Source organism: Mus pahari, chromosome 9 (genome assembly GCF_900095145.1).
Source record: "Mus pahari chromosome 9, PAHARI_EIJ_v1.1, whole genome shotgun sequence".
In the NCBI taxonomy this organism is placed as follows: domain Eukaryota; kingdom Metazoa; phylum Chordata; class Mammalia; order Rodentia; family Muridae; genus Mus; species Mus pahari.
Window position 1 is genome coordinate 60,209,221 of NC_034598.1, and position 17,710 is coordinate 60,226,930.

Here is a 17,710-nt window from a genome sequence, read left to right on the forward strand (position 1 = left end):
CTTTGGGGAAAAAAAAAAATTCTCCCAGATAAGAGAGGCAAAGAGTAGGAAGGAAACGTGCTTCACGGAGAGGGGAGAAGTCCGTGACACACTTCCTCCAATTGAATTGTTTGGGGGGAAGTTTTACACCAGTGTCCTTTTGTCTGTTTCCTTAGAAAGGAGGGATAATGCCCATCTCTTTTTAAAAGGTAGAGTCAGCCTCTGGGAGCCAGAATAAACCCCAGAAAAGTCACCCCTGCCACCTCTCTGGCACATGCTTATGCCTTAACCTCAAGATGGAGAAAGGGAATCGTAATGGCAGATAATTGAGTCTTCCTGCATCATGGCTTCTTTTCAGGTGATATGATTCTGCTCCATCTACGAAAGCCATGTAATTTATGGGGTCTGTGACAAGTGATATAAAGACATAAACATGTACTGTTCGTATAATGAGATGCTGGCGTCTATAAGGGAAACCACATAATGATGGAGCTCCGAGATCATTATCTCTCAAGTGATTACGAGATTGCAATAGGAGAGAGTCATCTCCTGCCACGAGGAAAAGACTAAAATTAAATCCATCGTATTACCTACTTCAGTTTACCCGGAGTAAGTAAAGAATAGGCCTCACTCGATGTTTACTGTTAAGAGTCATTTATTGGGAGTACGAAAGAAAGTCAACTTTGCTGCATTGAAAATTCCTATCTGAGCAGAACATCTCCTGTTTGCCCAGTGTGATGTTTTTGCCTTCATTTGTCTCTTGAGGAAGGAGACCTTTTAGAAATGTAAGGTCGTGCACGACAGTGTCCTCGGAAAAACTTTCGGGGATGAAACAGGTTGGAGCATTCCCCAAAGGCACCTGCTTCTTACTGGGAGAGAGGTACCAGGTAGACACCATATTTAAAAATCCCTTCTTAGTAAAAGAGAGATGAATATTTAAAATTATTGATACTTTATAGTTACTATAAATTTGTTTATCCCCTTTTAAAGTAAAACAAGTCACAATGTAGAAATATAGTAGTTAGTGCTGTGGAACAGGAGCCACTTCTATGCCTAATAATAGAATATATATGTGTACATATACATATAATATACATATACATATATATTCAATGACAATCATTGTGCTCTGTAATTGATCCATAGGAGATACTATAAATGCACACTTAATAGATATAATCAAGACACATGTCCATATAAAATAGTCACTGCATTTGAGGCTTTTTTTTTTTTTTTTCAAAAACAAAAACATCTTGGTTAAAAATCCATTGTCGATCACTTGAAACTTGAGCAGCAAGATTCTGGTAACTGAGATAGTTAATAGCACTTAAAACAGGAACAGTTGAACAGCTGACAGTCCAGTCACAAGACAGGCTTTATGAACATTAAAGCATCTAAACACAGGATAACGTCAGCAGCTCCTCCAGTCATCAAAAGGACAGTCTCTGAATATCACACGCATAGATTCTGTGCGGCGGAGAGGCGACACAGACAAAACAAAATCCTCCTCAGGCTGCGAGAGGACTGTCATACCTCCATCAACACAGGACCTTCAGAATAACTGGGGGGATGCCTATGAATGCAGTCCTATACACAAAGGCTGGCAATCTTTGATGTTGCCGTATCTTCCACAATCAGTGCCTCAGGCTGGCTTTAGAGCCTCCTCATCCATTGCAGGGAGCCCCTCTTGGAGCTCTTGGTAGGTAACTCGATGAATCACCCATGAGAGATTGACACTCGGCTAAATCTTCAGAGTCACTCGACAGTTTCTGGCGAAAGTCTGCTCTCGAACAGGCACAGAGCATGGTGCACAAATTCATACTGCTCGCTGGTTTGGACCATACCACCCCTGCATGGAAGAGATTATAAAATCACTCAGTTTTGCTGATACTTTATAATACTGTAACCGAAACATGATGCTAGAATGACTCTTATGCCAAACAGGCAGAATAGCTGATCTAATGAATTTTTTTTTCTACTCTTTCTACCATCCTGGCTGGCGAAGTTGCTGTACACCAATGCTGTATCATGGTGCGTTATGCACAGATTAGTGATAACGATGATGCTGGTGTGAACAAGCCTACCTGGTGGCAGCTGTGATTACTGTACATTTCCTTGGAATGGATCATGCTAACTTTGTTGATAGCATTGGTATTTATTATGCTTCTTAGTGTGGCTTAGCATGTACTCCGACTTTAATGTTAATGGTTGACTGTAAAACTGTATGCCATGTAAGGCCAGCAGCCACTGCGTGCATCTCATAGCTACTGCACCTCTTGACAGTGCCATCTGCTCTTGTGCTTTCATCAGTTCCTGGTGGCTTTGGGAGAAGCAGGTAAAATGCTGTACATATAGCACATCATCTAGTTGTGTGGTAGGTCATGCTATCCGGGTTTTTACATGTAGACTATATAATGTTCACACAACAATGAAGCTGTCTAATAATACATTTTCAAGACCACCATAATTAAGCAACACATGACTCTCTCTCCATGTATATATACACACACATATATATATACATATATACATATATATGCATATATACTCAGTCATATATATGCACATGTATATATATGTGTACATATGTATACATATATATGTATACACACATATATGTCTCAATATAATGCCATGTACTCTAGGTACCTGATTATTTTAGTGTTTTGAGACAGGGTCTCATATCATTTAGACAAGTATTGAACTCACACTGTGGTAGAGGATGGCCTTGAACCTTGATCCTCCTGCGTCCTGGAAATGCTTTTACCTGTGTACTGTTAGCAGAGCAGTCATAGAACCTCATGGATGAAAAAATTGGACTCTGGAGTAGGTCAGAACACCCAGCTCAAAGACTTCTTGTGCTCATTTTAACTATGTGATTTACACAAATTCCTTAAAAGCATTTGGTTTCATTCCCCCCTCTGTTAAAGCAAGACAATGCCTATGTTACAAAGTTCTGAGCATTACTAGGTCAACGCAGAGCAGCTGGAGTGGCAGTATTAGTTCCCTAGAGCCTTATCCATCTGAAATGCATTATCCACTTGGGCTAAGCACAGTGGAAGTAGGTTAGCAAAACACAGCTGAGCTGCGTTCTATCTCTCTTCGGACAAATCAAAGATCTACGAAAAAGTTGTTCCTTTAAGGCTATCTGGGCACCAACCAGCCTTTGGGTATGCTAGGTATCTAAACACAATGGTGGGCGGGCCTTTCAGCTGGCTGGAAGCTAGGAATTGGCTCTTGCTTTTGCTCTGTTGGGGCCGGCACCATCACAGCTGTCCAGCATCTCCCCCCCCCCCATGACACAGATCAGTGGAAGGCAGCTGCTTTGTGTGGAAACAGATTATTCTTCATCCCACCTTCATATACACAATACGTTAGTCACATTTTTTTTTTTTCTCCTAGGGTGATGGTTCTTTCAGCTTGACAAAATTGTCAGATACCACTACTGTAAAAACTAACCAACTTTTCATTTTATGGAATAAGAGTATCATGATAGTCATGATCTTCTAATCTCTCTGTAACTGTTCAGTTGCCCAACGAATCCTATTTTAGTTTCAGTCTTTGTCTTATCTAGGCTTTTTCTTTTTTTCTTTTCTAGTGGTGGTTGGTACTATTCAAAATAGTTTTTAGACCACAGGAGTACTTCCAACTTAAAAGCGTGATGTGTCGCTGCCACTGACACATGACTTTTGGCTAAGGATAACTGAAACTAGCCCTGTCTATAGGCTTCCTTAGCCTGCCACACTGCTAAAGCAGCAAGGCTACATCCTCTGAGGTAAACAGTGATTCCTCAGGCAGGTTTGACATGGTGCCAAAACCATGTATCCAGCAAGAAACAAAGAGGTAACTGGTTTCCTGAGGTAACAAACTTCTGTGAAGAAATATTACCACAGTCTTTCCAACGGGAACTGTATGTTTGTTTTCCAAGCATTGGCTGGTCAGAACGTGACAACAGAAATGGCAACTCAGGAGCCACCCTCTTTTCCAAGTTGTGTGATGACGTCTGGGAAAGTTTTACGAAACAAAACAAAACAAAGCAGGTGTTCAGGAGATGCTAGTCTAGACTGCAAAGCCTTGGAGATGCAACCACAGTCAATATTAGGGCAGCTGCAGGGCACCGAGAGGCACCTCCCTTCCTTTGACATTCCCTCAGAGAATGGACACTCCTACGTCAAGCTGTGGGCTGTATGCAGAACCTTTGTGTGCACTGCCTCTTGTGGGCACTGCCCTGTGAACGTCCTCTTACCATTTACCTCACCTTGAGGCAAGAGACCCCCTTTCTTGACTGTTCTGTTCAGCACTGGTATTTGTATGACCAGTGGGTGGACCAAAGGAATCACAGTTGAGGTCTTAGTAACAGTTCACGGATAGTGGCTCGGCATTATGTGACCATGGCGGGAAGAGAGTCACTGTGACCAAGGTCTGTTGACTGTAACAGATTCAGTTAACTAAGTCAAGGTTGCTGCAGTGGCCATTGAAGGTGGGGGAAGGTGGGAACACACAGTGCCCTCTGGCAACATTCTTGTCGATCGATCTGAAAGTGTTAGGAAGATCCAGGGAAAGTGTTGTTATTTTCCATTTCTTTTGGAGGACAAGAACAAAAGGAGTAACGTCTGAGGAGTCCTCAAAGATCATTCACCGGAATTACTGGCAAAAACTTGTTTCTCTCTAGGCTGGGCGGTCCGCCAGCTTCTGGAAAGCTCACAGAGGGGCAGGGATACCTTTAGAGCAGGCTTCCGAAGACACCAAAATGAATCTCTCTCTAACATTCTCACCCTATCGGCCAATTGGAATAGCCCCAGCAGGTCTCAAGATTCTCCTTGTAGTCGCACAATAGTTCTTGAAATGATGAAAACAACCATCAAAGTCCCCATAATCTTTCTTCTCTAGACTAAACATCCTGTGGTTACTCAACATCTCTGTGAAGCCCGCTTTCCCTGTCACTCACCAATAGTCTCCTACTTCTGTGTGCTATTTTATGACATAGGACCTGCCTAGAGTGTAGTATCTGTCCCCGAGGGGATCCTGGCAGCAAACATACTTGCTCCCTTAACTACTCTTTGTAGAGCATCAGGATGAGATCTGCAGGTACGTCAGGAGGCAAGGTCCCAGTGCCGGCCGGCAGGTGCTTGATACTCAGCAAACGTCGTAGGAACAGTTAGGTTAATTAGAAGTCAGCAGAATTGTATTTGAATGTGAAAATTACAGGGTTACCCCCCCCCCCCACTCCATCCTGTATTCAAGCTATTGAAAATTTGAAATTACACACAGGAACTTACATTTGTTCCTGTTAATTTCAATTCGTTAATTCTTCGTCTGAACACAATGTTCTTATGTTCTGAATCACTAGTTCTAACATTCATTCGATGAGCCTTCCATAGCTCACTCCCAGGACTGAGCCTTCTAGACACTCAACAAGTATGTCTTACATCTTACCTACATCATTTATTTAAAAAATATGTATATATTTACATATACATATATATGACCAAAATAAGATGACGTCTTTATAACGAGTAATTTGATAAGATCTGTATTGTTTAATCTCATCTTAAAATGTTTCTAGCTACGTTGTAGGGTTTTGTTTTTAAGTTCTGGCCAGTTGTTATTCTGCAAACTTGCTACAGTGAAAACCACTCAGCACCTACAACAAATAGGTATTTAACTAGTCCTATTTTATATATATATATATATATATATATATATATATATATATATATATATGGTCAAATATATAATATTTATATTATATAATAATATATTTATATAAGTATAAATATATGTAATATGTAATAGGATAGATATATATTAGGTCAAATATATAATATTTATATTATATAATAATATATTTATATAAGTATAAATATATGTAATATGTAATAGGATATATATATATATATATATATATATATATATATATATATATAAAAAGTCAAATATATAATCTAACAAATAAATAATCCAAGACATTACATTTCTGTATTGTGTGAAAACAAATAAACCATGGGCTAAAAGGAATGCTTCCCAGAATACGTTCCTTAGATGCTGGTTCCAATTGAAGAACGCATCCAGATACTTTACAGGGAATGTTGTTGGTATACAGGAGATTCCGTTGGCCTTTGTCAGAACTTAAGACCTAGGGTTACCCTTCAGGGTTTACTCTAGGGAAAATACATTTTTCTTTTGTACGCTGGTAATATGAAACAACACACAGAACAAACCCAGGAAGCTAGTACAGGACACAGACCATGTTTGTGGAATAAGAGAACGTAGCTATACAGTGTGGCTCTGCAAGAGAGTTTCATGATAATGACCCCTTTCCCCTTCTGCACCAGCCTGGTTTAACAACAATTGATGCTAGGCACCTGCTCAGACAGGGCTCCACGGATTGGCTGAACCAGTCAGTTCCTACTGTAAACTGGTTCCAGAAGGCAAGGGGTGGGGCCCCTCCAATCCATTACTTGGAAAACAGCCAACATCAAACAAAACCTGGCCAAGCCCCAAACAGAACAGACACTAGAGATCTATCACCTCCAGTAGGTCATAGCTTACAGCCAACCAGAGTTTGGGTTTCCAAAGATTTCTACAGTGGTTCCAGGTCTTAGGAAATGAGGCTGCATGGGCTCCCAAACTGTCATCCATTAGAGAGAAGGGTGGAACAGAGTGCTGTTCCTTACCGAGTCCACCACAGAACTGAAGAATTCCCTTTAGGTACAAATTCAGGGTTTACAAAGTACCATAGGTGAAGTTGTAATTTGTGTCTACTATGAAGTAGGTAGTAATAAAAAAGAATCAAGTCATCAAGGGCCCATGGGTAGATAGAGGGGGAGGATCAAGGCCAGCTGTAACACAGATGACGATCTCAAAAGACAAGAAAAGTAAACGGCAACCGGTAAGAGCTTCTTACCTCTGCCAGTGGTTGTGTGTTTGAAAAGATCCAGAAAGCCATAGGTGTCAAGTTCATTACCCATAGGGACCAAAGTATGTTAAGAGGCCAAGGCAAAGCGAGAGCAAACTCAGCATACACTGTGGTCAACACAAATCCTGTCTCCATTACTTACTATCTTATTACATCACCTTTTTGAGCTCAGTCTTTTCATATGCAAAACCACGGAGGCTACTGGACAGTTGGACCTACCCTACTTAGCCCTGCCGTGAGGGGCAAGAGAGAATCCATTTAAAATGCTTAGGGCACTGTCCAAACTCCATATGACCTAGCACAAGGCAAGGCCTGGGCCAAGTAGTGGGAGTGGGTGGGTAGGGGAACAGAGGTGGGGGGAGGGGTATGGGAATCTTTCGGGATAGCATTTGAAATGTAAATAAAGAAAATAATAATAATAAAAAAAAATAAAATGCTTAGGGCAAAGCTAAGATAAGAACCTTATGGATAGTATCCTTTGGTCCAACAGAGCGAATTCTCTGTTGGCCTTGAGGACTAACTACAAGCTTGGCCAAGAACAAGTTGGTTCAGGTTGGTCAAGTCTGGATGGAAATGATCCAGATATACATCTCCACGGAGACAGAGCTATAGAGGAGGCACCTGGTACAACGGGAAGCAGTGGGCTTGGAGCCTGGCAGATTTCAGGGATAAGTTCTTCCTTTTAGATTTACTAGCTTCTTGACTCAATCAATTCATGTTTTTATTGTTGTCATTTTGAGACACAGTCTTGCTAAATAGCCTGGGCTTGGCTCGAACTCCTGCAATCCTCCTGCCTCAACCTCCCAAGTGCTGAGATTACAGGAGAGCTCTGACTTACCTCCTCTCCCCTCAAACCTGGCTTTTCTCACTTATGAAATAATATGAATGGCAGATGTCATCTCGTTATAAGCATTAAATGTGTTGGAGTACCTGGTTGTCTAGCTGCAGGACAGTCACAGAAACCCCAGGAGTCCCTAGCTCCCTGTGTTATCAGGGAGGAGGAGGAGCCAGGGATCAAGAGAACCTGTCAGTACAGTAACCTGTCACTAATGTGACTGTGCATTTGGTGGCTTTTCTCATCCGTGACCGGTGGAAGATTTTTGTCTGAGTGAAATTTTCCACTGTCCACACCCACAAAGGCTCTGGCAAAGCAAAGCACGGGCTGGGCAAGTGAACTTGTTACCTAATAAGGCCTCAGGGTTTGCAGGGATTAATAGATAACTCACAAATGCTAGTCACAGTGGCTGCTGGTGCTGAAGTACGAAGTAACTGCTGCCTATCTTTGTTCTTGGAATCAGTATCCATTTAACAGTATAGCTGGGTTCATCATTCATCATGGTTGCTTGGGACTGCCATGGTTCACTCCCAAGCCCCGGTGAGGTTCTGGCTATGCCCTCTTGGAAGACCAGGGTTCAGAGACTAGACTGTTTGTTTATCCTATTTGTGTCATGTGCTGTGGAAACAAAGTAGCCACACTCATCGTCAAGGTGCTGTGGGTTTCCTTGTGGCCATAGAATAGGAAGACGATTAACCAGACCAGAAGGATTCAGACATGCTATCCCTCTAGACATGCCTTCAAGCATCTCACTGGGTCTGCTGGACCCAGACATCGGTGTCAGCTCCTTCCAGTCTAGGGAAGCACATTACTGTGTCAGCTGGGGAGTGGACTCAAGCTAGAAGAGGGGGAACTTAGGACTCCCTTGCCCACACTTTGCAAGTGAGACAGTATTTTGGAAAAAAAAAAAAAGCAAGACAAAAACTCTCCAAGCCTCAGAGATACCCAGGGGAGAGCTTTGTGACCTTTTGTGACTACACACACACACACACACACACACACACACACACACACACACACACACGAGCTAACTTTCATACGTCTTAACACCACCACACATGCCTGCACAGGTAAATGCATGTGTGACTGCACACACACACACACACACACACACACACACACACACACACACACANCACACACACACACACACACACACACACACACACACACACACACACACACACAGCCTTTCCTGCTGCACCGCCCAGCCAGCATCCGGTCTAATCAGTAGACAGAGGGAATTCTGCAGGGGTGACTCACTTCTGGGCTAACAATGGAACTCTCGATCCTTTTTTTTTTTTTTTTTTTTTTAAATTATTATTATTTTCAAATCTGGAATTCTTTTGGTAAAGTTTGGTACAGTAAATTTAGAACAAAAGGTGGAGAAAATAACGAGCCTCCTGGGTAAAGCTCTGATAGCTTTGGCGTGAGTCAAGAGAGGCTGAGTCTGCCGCCCCGGTGCAACGCCAGCTGTGGGGTGTGCCAGTCACTGCACCAACAGCCTTTCCAGCAGATGTCACGTCAAGAAAGGAGAATTTGGATGGGTGTGGTGGCATGAGTCTGTAAACCCGGGTACATGGGAGGTGGGGGCCCGGACGATCGGGAACCTGAGGCCAGACTGGGCCGCATGAGACCCTGTTTCAAACAAAACAAAACAGAGCCTGGTGTGGTGGGAATGCCTTTAATCCCAGCACTGGGGACGAATAGGCAGGTGGATCTCTGAGATCGAAGCCAGCTTGGACTACGGAGGACGGTCCAGGGATGACAGCGCGACGTGGTAGAGAGAGACCCTGTCTCAAAAGCAAAACACCACAGAAGAAATTCAAAGGCAAGGGAGACCTAAGACATGAAGCATCCCTGAATTTGAACAGGTATTTTGTGGTGTTGTGGTGTGTGTTCATGTGCACACACGCACGCATATACATGGATGCCAGAGAACAACCTCAAATGCCATTTTTTAGACACTAGCCACTTGTTGTTGTTTTCAACCAGGGCCTCTCATTGGCCTTTACTTTCCAAGTAGGATAGGCTGGCTGACCAGTGAGCGGCAGAAATCTACGTGTCTCCAACTTTCTAGTACTGGGATTGCGAACTCACTATCACATGCAACTTTTTCTAAACGCAGGTTCTGATTATTGAACTCTGAACCTCAGGTTTAGAAAACAACAAAATCGAGTCAGATCAAATCAAAACAAAATAAAAGACATCTTACCAACTGAGCCCAGCCTCTCAGACCAGGTTTTTTGAATGTAGATACTTTCTCTGAAATAGCAGGCTATATGCCTGAAGTATTTTTTGGGAATAAAAGTCAGCACAGAGAATAATAATAATTCAACTACTGCTCGAATATTTTTATATGGGTCTCACATATACCAGGTTGGATTTGAACTCTCTATGTAGCTGAAAATGACCCTGAACTTCTGATCTCCTTGACTCTACCTCCCAAGGGCTGAGATTATAAACATGAACTATTATTCCTGGTTTATGTAGTGCCTAGGATTGAATTGGGGGCTTGGGGCACACTAAGCAAGCCCTCTTCCAGTTAGCCTGCATCCTCAGAACTAGCTCAAGCATTATTTTCAAGATTATTTTTTCTCCCTGAAAGTTATCCCTCCCACCAGCGAGTAAGTAGGATAAAGTCCAATTATCTCTTAGCTGGACTAAAGGAATAGGGTGCCCTTACAATCCTTGGAAGATTTCATTGTGAAACCTGTTTTACAAAGAGAGCTTCTTATTAGGCTCTCAAAACCCAGGATGTCAGGAAAACACACTTCAGCTTCCAGGACTTTATCTCTAGATGTCCTGGGAATAAAGTAACTCAAAATTTCAGAATCCTTGATCCCCCCAATAAGGTCTTTGAAATTCACTGACTAGGTGTAGGTAGCATCATGGTTAGGTGGGAATATAGAAATGCCATAGGTGTCAGGCTATGCTTGATAACATTACAACAAGGAGTAGAAACTTTAGACCTGGAATTATTTTGGCTAGATTTTTGGAGACAGGGAATATTTGAGGACACACATTGGAACAGGACATTGATGACACGCATATTCTTTCTCTAAGATGGGCAGGTTAAAAGAAAAACAGCTTATCAAACTGAAATGAGTGATGAAGACATTCAAACCATGACATGCTGGACACAGGAAGCACTTTCTATTTTGCCTGCGAAGCTACGAGTGGAGCCCTGGATGCCATTCCACTCGAAGACCCCCCAAGGTAAGAGCGCACTGAGCCAGCTACTGACTTCAGCAACTCTCAAAAACCGAGCGTTAGACAGATTGCTTCCTGTTCCGGTCAAGGGGATCAAGAAATGCAAAAAAAAGCCTTGGATCTAGAAGTTTTATTGTGAGTTTCATTTCCCAGATTCTGTTTTCAAATCCTCCCAGTTACCAGAGGTTCTGGGGGGGGGGTGCGATGGGGAAAGGGGGGTGTACAATGGGGAAAATGTCTGCAATCAATCTGTAATAGCACATAGTCCTTCCCGCCCTGCTGCGTGCCTTTGGACAGTCATAGTCATTCTCTTGTGATGTCTATGAGGCGTGTTCTTTGGCGATTTTTACTGTAGATCATCATCACTTAGGATTATCACTGTGTGTGTGTGTGTGTGTGTGTGTGTGTGTGTGTGTTGTATGTATGTGTCTGTGTGTTGGTCTTTGCCTTTCCATCTCATTAGTCAGGATGTCTTTATTGTTTACCTTTGCATATGCAAACCTTGGTGCCCCGTTAGCTTCCTGCATTCTCCTGTCTGCACCCGCACCTCTCTGTCGGACAGTGGCCCTCAGCCTCCCTAATGTTGCCACCTCTTAATACAGTTCCTCACATTGTGGTGACCCCCATCCATAACATTATTTTTGTTGCCGCTTCATAACTGTAATTTTGATACTGCTATCAAACAGGAAGCATAATGTAAATACCTGGTATGGAGATAGTCTTTGGTGACCCCTGTGAAAGGGTTATTTGATCCCCAAAGGGGTCATGACCCACAGGTTGAAAACAACTGTCATGGGAGATCTTAGATTACAGATGCCTTCTGTTTCGCCCTTCCCACTTCGATGAAGGATGCTTTGCTCCGGGAAGCATCTACCAAGGCCTCTCCGCCATGTTTTTAAAGGGACAAGTGCCTATATTACATTCAGTGTATAAATGATTTCTGCCATGACCTGCACAGCTTCGGCATCCACGTGAGTCCATTACAGAGGGAGATGCATGGTGCAGGGCTCCTGGTTGATCCAGAGCCACAGCAGCTGAGTTCTCAATGAACAGTATCTGCGATTAGAGGACTAAGCAGAGCATAAACCGACTTTCCATGCAACACAACCTGATTACATACTCTGTTCACTTTAATACTAATGTTATGGGTCCTTTCTTTCATCTCATTACATTTTTAATTGCCAACCTATGCACGTATAGACATCTAAATAGGCAAATGTGACTGATTTAAACTTGCTTTTCATACCAGCCAGACCAACAGAGAATTCCCTGTACTTATTAGCTGTGGTGTTAGTAACATGTAATCTGAACCAACGGTTCTCAACCTGTGGGTCTTGGCCCCACTGGCAATCCCGTTTCTAAACACATTTACATTGCAATTCATAACAGTTGCAAAGTGACAGTTATGAAGTAGCAATGAAAATAATTTTCTGGTCGGGGGTCCCCATAACATGAGGAATTGTATTAAAGGAGTGCACCATAGGGACTGATCTAAACTGAAATCAGAAATAGGCATTTCCCCCTGACTTCTATGGCAAATTGGCTCAGGATCAATGTGAAGAACTGAGTGTGAGAACTTACAGCTTTGTGCTTAACTCACTAAAGTATCCTGCTCCAGAAAACAGCAGCCTTTGTTAAACACAAGAATCCCAAATCTAACTGTTTAACCATTTGAGTAAAACTAGAACTTTAGTTTAGAGTGCTAAAAAGAAATCAAGTATGTCTGTCAGTATAGGCTTATACTGCCAGCTACTTGAGTGGCCGATGCAGGTTCAAAGCTCTCCTGGGCAACATGGTAGGACTATGCCTCAGAGTAAAAAGCAAGAAGAGATCTGGGGATATAATTTATGAGACTCTGTATTCAGTCCCCAGTGCTAACACACACACATACACACACACACACACACACACACATATACAGACACACACACACACACACATATATATATACACACACACATATATACACTCACACGCACATATACACACACAGACACACATATACACACTCACACACACATACACACTCATACATATACACACACTCACACAGACACTCACAATACACGTACATACACACACACACACACACACACACACACACACACACACTTAATATGTGATGTGACCTGGGAAGTGGGGTTTATACTTTTTGTCTTGGATTCCCTTTAAGAATAGTAGTCCTGTGGTTACTATTTCTGAGGCCAGATATTAGCATCCTTTTCCTAGTGGGTAGAAGGCAAATGTTGTGAATACTATTACCACATGTCATTGTTCTTCATGGAACCAATACCCCAGTAAAGCAACAGCTAAGAGGGATGTTAGAACACTTTTGACCACTCCCCAGTCACTGCACCTCAGTGCAAGGGCATCTTAGCAGAGGTGTCCTCAGGCTCATGCGAGTTCCCAACAGCATCAGGACACCAGTTGACCATGGTTCACATGTCACTGACTTTCAAATGCACTTGGGTATTACTGGGATTCAGAGGATGAAATCTAATTTACAAATATAAGATTCAAAACACAAGGTGGAAGCCTATGGACTAGTGTACTCCTGTGATAGGGTTTTCATACTAGCAGGGGTTGGGCCACATGCTCTGCTCCATGCTTCTTTATGTGACCAGGCTGAGGGGCCTAGAGGACAGGAGTGCTCACAGAGAATCTGTTGCAGAGGTGGGGTCTGCTTTGAGCATCTTGATGTGGTCTTGAGATGCCTGACTGTACATGTTGCATGGTTGCCTGCATACTCTCCCACCAGACTTTCCTCAGACCCAGGAACCACAGCTTCCCCTTTGTCTCTTGACAAAAGCTAAAACCCTGGGGAAGAGCAGAAGTTCCACTAATACACTTCTAAATAAAACACTCGTGGGTGCCTCACACTGAATTTGAACTACTTAGAAAAAAAAAATAAAAAAGAGAAATAGCCTATTTTAGCTGTGAATATGCTCGAAAGTACTATTAAAAGCAGAACCACAGACTTAGGAATTTGCCACCAATACTGTGGCATCTATTTATAGATGTTGCCTGAAAGCCAGTAATAACAGAGCCTTGCCAGAGTCCGCTGGAAAGCTGTGTTGCTGGTTTGAACTGGAAACACCCATTTAGCCTAACACACTCGGGCCTGAATCAGAACACACGAGTTCACTGCACACACACACAGGTTTGAGAATTGAGTACAGAGGATCTGCTCTTGCCTGACTTTGGAAGAACCACCACGTATTGTAGTATCTTTCCCCTAGGATTTCTGATTCTGCTCAGTGCTCAGACTCATGACTCATCAGCCATGGGATAAGCCACATATCCAAGCCACTGTCTTGTTTTTTCCTCAGCTCTTAGCCATCCTTGGCTTCTCTAAGGAAGCCGCTGTGAGATATGGGTAGATTATTTGCTTTTTTAAAGCAAGGATGGAGTTTCCCTCTATAGCCCGTGATGGCCTCAAACTCGCTGTACAGTTCAACATGGACTTAAACCCACTGTCATCCTCTTGCTCGGTATCCCAAGTGCTGGGATTTCAGGTATGAGCCACAATGCCCAGTGTGAGGGGATTAGAAGATGCACCGTGCACAGGCTTGTAGCACCAGTGGGCAGAGGCCATTGCTAGGAAGCTGGGTCTGGTGGTGCAGGCCTGGAATATAGGAATTTCAAGGCCTGACTGGGCTACAGTGAGTTCAAGGTCAGTTGGGGCAATGAAATTAAACTGTGGTCTCAGCAATAAAACACCAAGGGGATATAGCTCAGTAGTAGAATGCTTGTCTAGCAAACCTGAGTCTTTGGGTTTTAATCTCCGGTAAAACATATGTAAGCACATATGTAGGCAGGCAGGCGCACACACACATGCACACATGCACACAGCTAAACATGCAAGCATACACTGAGTTCAAAAAGGACCGTGGATCTTGAGTATTATCTCTTATATGATCAAGATTTACTAATCCAAGGACTGCCTTCCCTTTTCCCCTTGTCATGGTCCCTGTTCAAATCATAAAATGATCAAGTCCTTTCCTTATCACCAAACATTAGAAGAATAGTTTGAATTTCTTATACTTCTTTCTTTCCTACTCTAGTGTTCTTCGAGGGAGTTTTGTGTGGTTAAATCAGCGTGGGTGAGTGTGTCAACAGTTGGAAATGGGTGTCTGCTGAGGATCTTTTCAGACCTTCAGAGTTTCTTTTCTAGAATTGTTTTAGAATTCTTTTCTTCCCCTCCTTCCCTCCTTGCTCCTCTCTCCCTCTGTCCCCCTTCCTCCCCTCTCTATTTTTTTGGAGACATGATCTCACTGAAAAAAAAAAAAAATCCAGGCTAACCTCAAACTGGGAATCCTCCTGCCTCAGCTTCTGAGCTGTTGGGTGTGCACCAACAAGCCTGGCTTAGCTTTATTTTAGTGGCCTGAGTCCAAGGTAAGGCCATTAGCAGCAGTCAGCTGGCAAGTGGACTCCGAAAGGTAAGCTCTGCCAGGAAAACACCGAATCCTTAGGGCAAGAGGTGAGGGTGGGGGAGAAGAAGAAGTGGGATGAGTTGAAAGGAGGAGGGGGGAGGACTTCTGCCATGGCTTTGACAGCTTCCGGGGGACAGACCAGGGAAGTGAGAGACAAAGGGAGACAGGCTGAGAGTGTCTATCAAGTGAGGAACTTCAAGAATGAACTTCCACACAGGGCTCTTATGAAATCAGTTAAATACATTTGACATGCATATCAGCCGTGATTCAAATCCAAGGACAGACTTCCGATCCTCAGGGGATTTGGATGTGTTCTCAAGAGTCTAGCAAGAATCAAGAGTTCTAGCCCCGTGGGAAGACCTTGGTGCTGATAGGAGGCCAAGGCTAAAATTTCTGGCTTTTTGCTTTAGGAAGGAAGGAGCAGATAGAGGAGGCATTTGATAGGATTGTTAAAAAAAAAAAAAAAGTGATTCCTTTCCAAACTGGAGAACAATTCAGTGGGGGAATGTGACTGGGAAAGAGAGACTAAAGTGAGTGGTACGGGGGAATAGGGGATGGGAGGATGGGGGCTGGGGGCTGGGGAAGGGTAAGCTCAACAGTGATAGGAGCCAAAAGGAGGAGCAGGCCTAGCAGGCCAGGGCATCTGCTAGCAGCCTTCGGATGAAGATGTCGAACTCTCAGCTCCTCCTGCACCATGCCTGCCTGGATACTGCCATGCTCCAGCCTTGATGATAATGGACTGAACCTCTGAACCTGTAAGCCGGCCACAATTAAATGTTGTCCTTATAAGAGTTGCCTAGGTCATGGTGTCTGTTCCCAGCAGTAAAACCCTTACGAAGACAGGGTTCCTATACTGGGGCTCACTTACAAATGTATGAACTAGTAGAGATTCACGTCAACCTGGCAAGAGTTCTGGGCTTACCAGGCACTGCCTTAACCTCTGAGTTAGGACTCAAGAGGTGAAAGTAGGTCTCCAAATCTTAAGAGAACCAATCAAATCCTCTGAAAATTTTTTGTTTTTAAATTGCATTTATTTATTCTGTGTAGGCGTATCTGTTGGGGAGCACACTAAGGCACGTGTGTGGAGATCAGAAGACAACTTGGAGGAAGGAGTAGGCTCTCTTGTTCCACCAGGTGGGTCCTGGGGATTGAACACAGGACCTTGGGTTTAGTAGCAAGTGCCTTAACCCACTGAGATAGCTCACAGGCCCTAGATCTCTTTCAGTGTCTATGGACTGTACTGGGTGCCAGCAAAAGGATCCTTCAAGTCTAAGATGGCAATTAGAAATGAGAAAATGAATTAGTTTTATAGGTAGTGGCATTTGGAATATGCAAATGAGGAAACAGAGAAGGTGAGGTCAGGCTAGGAAATGTAGTGTGAGGGCTTAAGCACATTACAGGCTCCAGCCCACTTAAGTGCAGCTTGCAACCTGTGAGTGTATCTAGGACCCTGTCACTTCCAGGAGCACATTTAGAAAACTCACTACCTGTACTGATAGTCACTGTACTTAAACCTGGTGGAATGCCTATCATGTGCCGGGTCTTCACATTTACAGGGTTTTGTTTTGTTTTTGTTTTTGTTTTTAGCCATCACAATGAGAAGTATATGCTATTATTAATTCCATTCTCTGGATGAGAAAGTTACAAAATGAAGAAGCCAAGTGAATCACTTACGACCACACAACTGGAAGCCATGAAAGACAAGATGCAGACTCAGTGTTAGAGCCCAGGGTCTGAACTGCCACAATGAGGAGGCTCTCCTAAACCATGGCAGAAAAGGAAGGGGAGAGAGTAAAGTAATGCTGATGCTGATAGGCGGGTGACATTTACTGGGGCTCCTATGTGCCACACACTGTTTTAAGGGCCATGCAAATGGCATACACACACACACACACACACACACACACACACACACACACACGCACATGCACACACATGTACACCGACAGATATACACACACAAAGATACACATATGCTCACACAGATACACACACACAGACATGAACACACACAGATACATACACATGTACACATACACATATACATTCACATGTGCACACAGAGATATACATATGCACACACAGATACACAGATATACACACACACATACATGCACACATACACACAGGCAGACACACTTATTGTATTTCCAGAATAGCTCCTTTGTTTCCTTTATTGAAATTCCAGAACATACTACTTAGTAAGTACTCAAAATATTTACTGAACAACTTGGACAACTCTATTTCCTTCCTTCCTTCCTTCCTTCCTTCCTTCCTTCCTTCCTTCCTTCCTTCCTTCCTTCCTCCCTCCTTCCCTCCCTCCCTCCCTCC

The 17,710-nt window shown here is 43.3% G+C and overlaps 1 protein-coding gene across 2 annotated transcripts in view; it reads right to left on the minus strand.

The window, feature by feature from the left end:
- Positions 1 to 1,216: 1,216 nt before the first annotated feature.
- Positions 1,217 to 17,710, minus strand: part of Ptprr (protein tyrosine phosphatase receptor type R) — a 225,343-nt gene continuing 208,849 nt past the window's right edge. For both annotated transcript variants that reach the window (XM_021204396.2, XM_029542551.1), the window contains one exon: positions 1,217 to 1,828. In XM_021204396.2, coding sequence (XP_021060055.1) covers positions 1,735 to 1,828 — 94 coding nt within the window. In that variant the 3' untranslated portion in view covers positions 1,217 to 1,734. The remainder of the gene's footprint in view (positions 1,829 to 17,710) is intronic.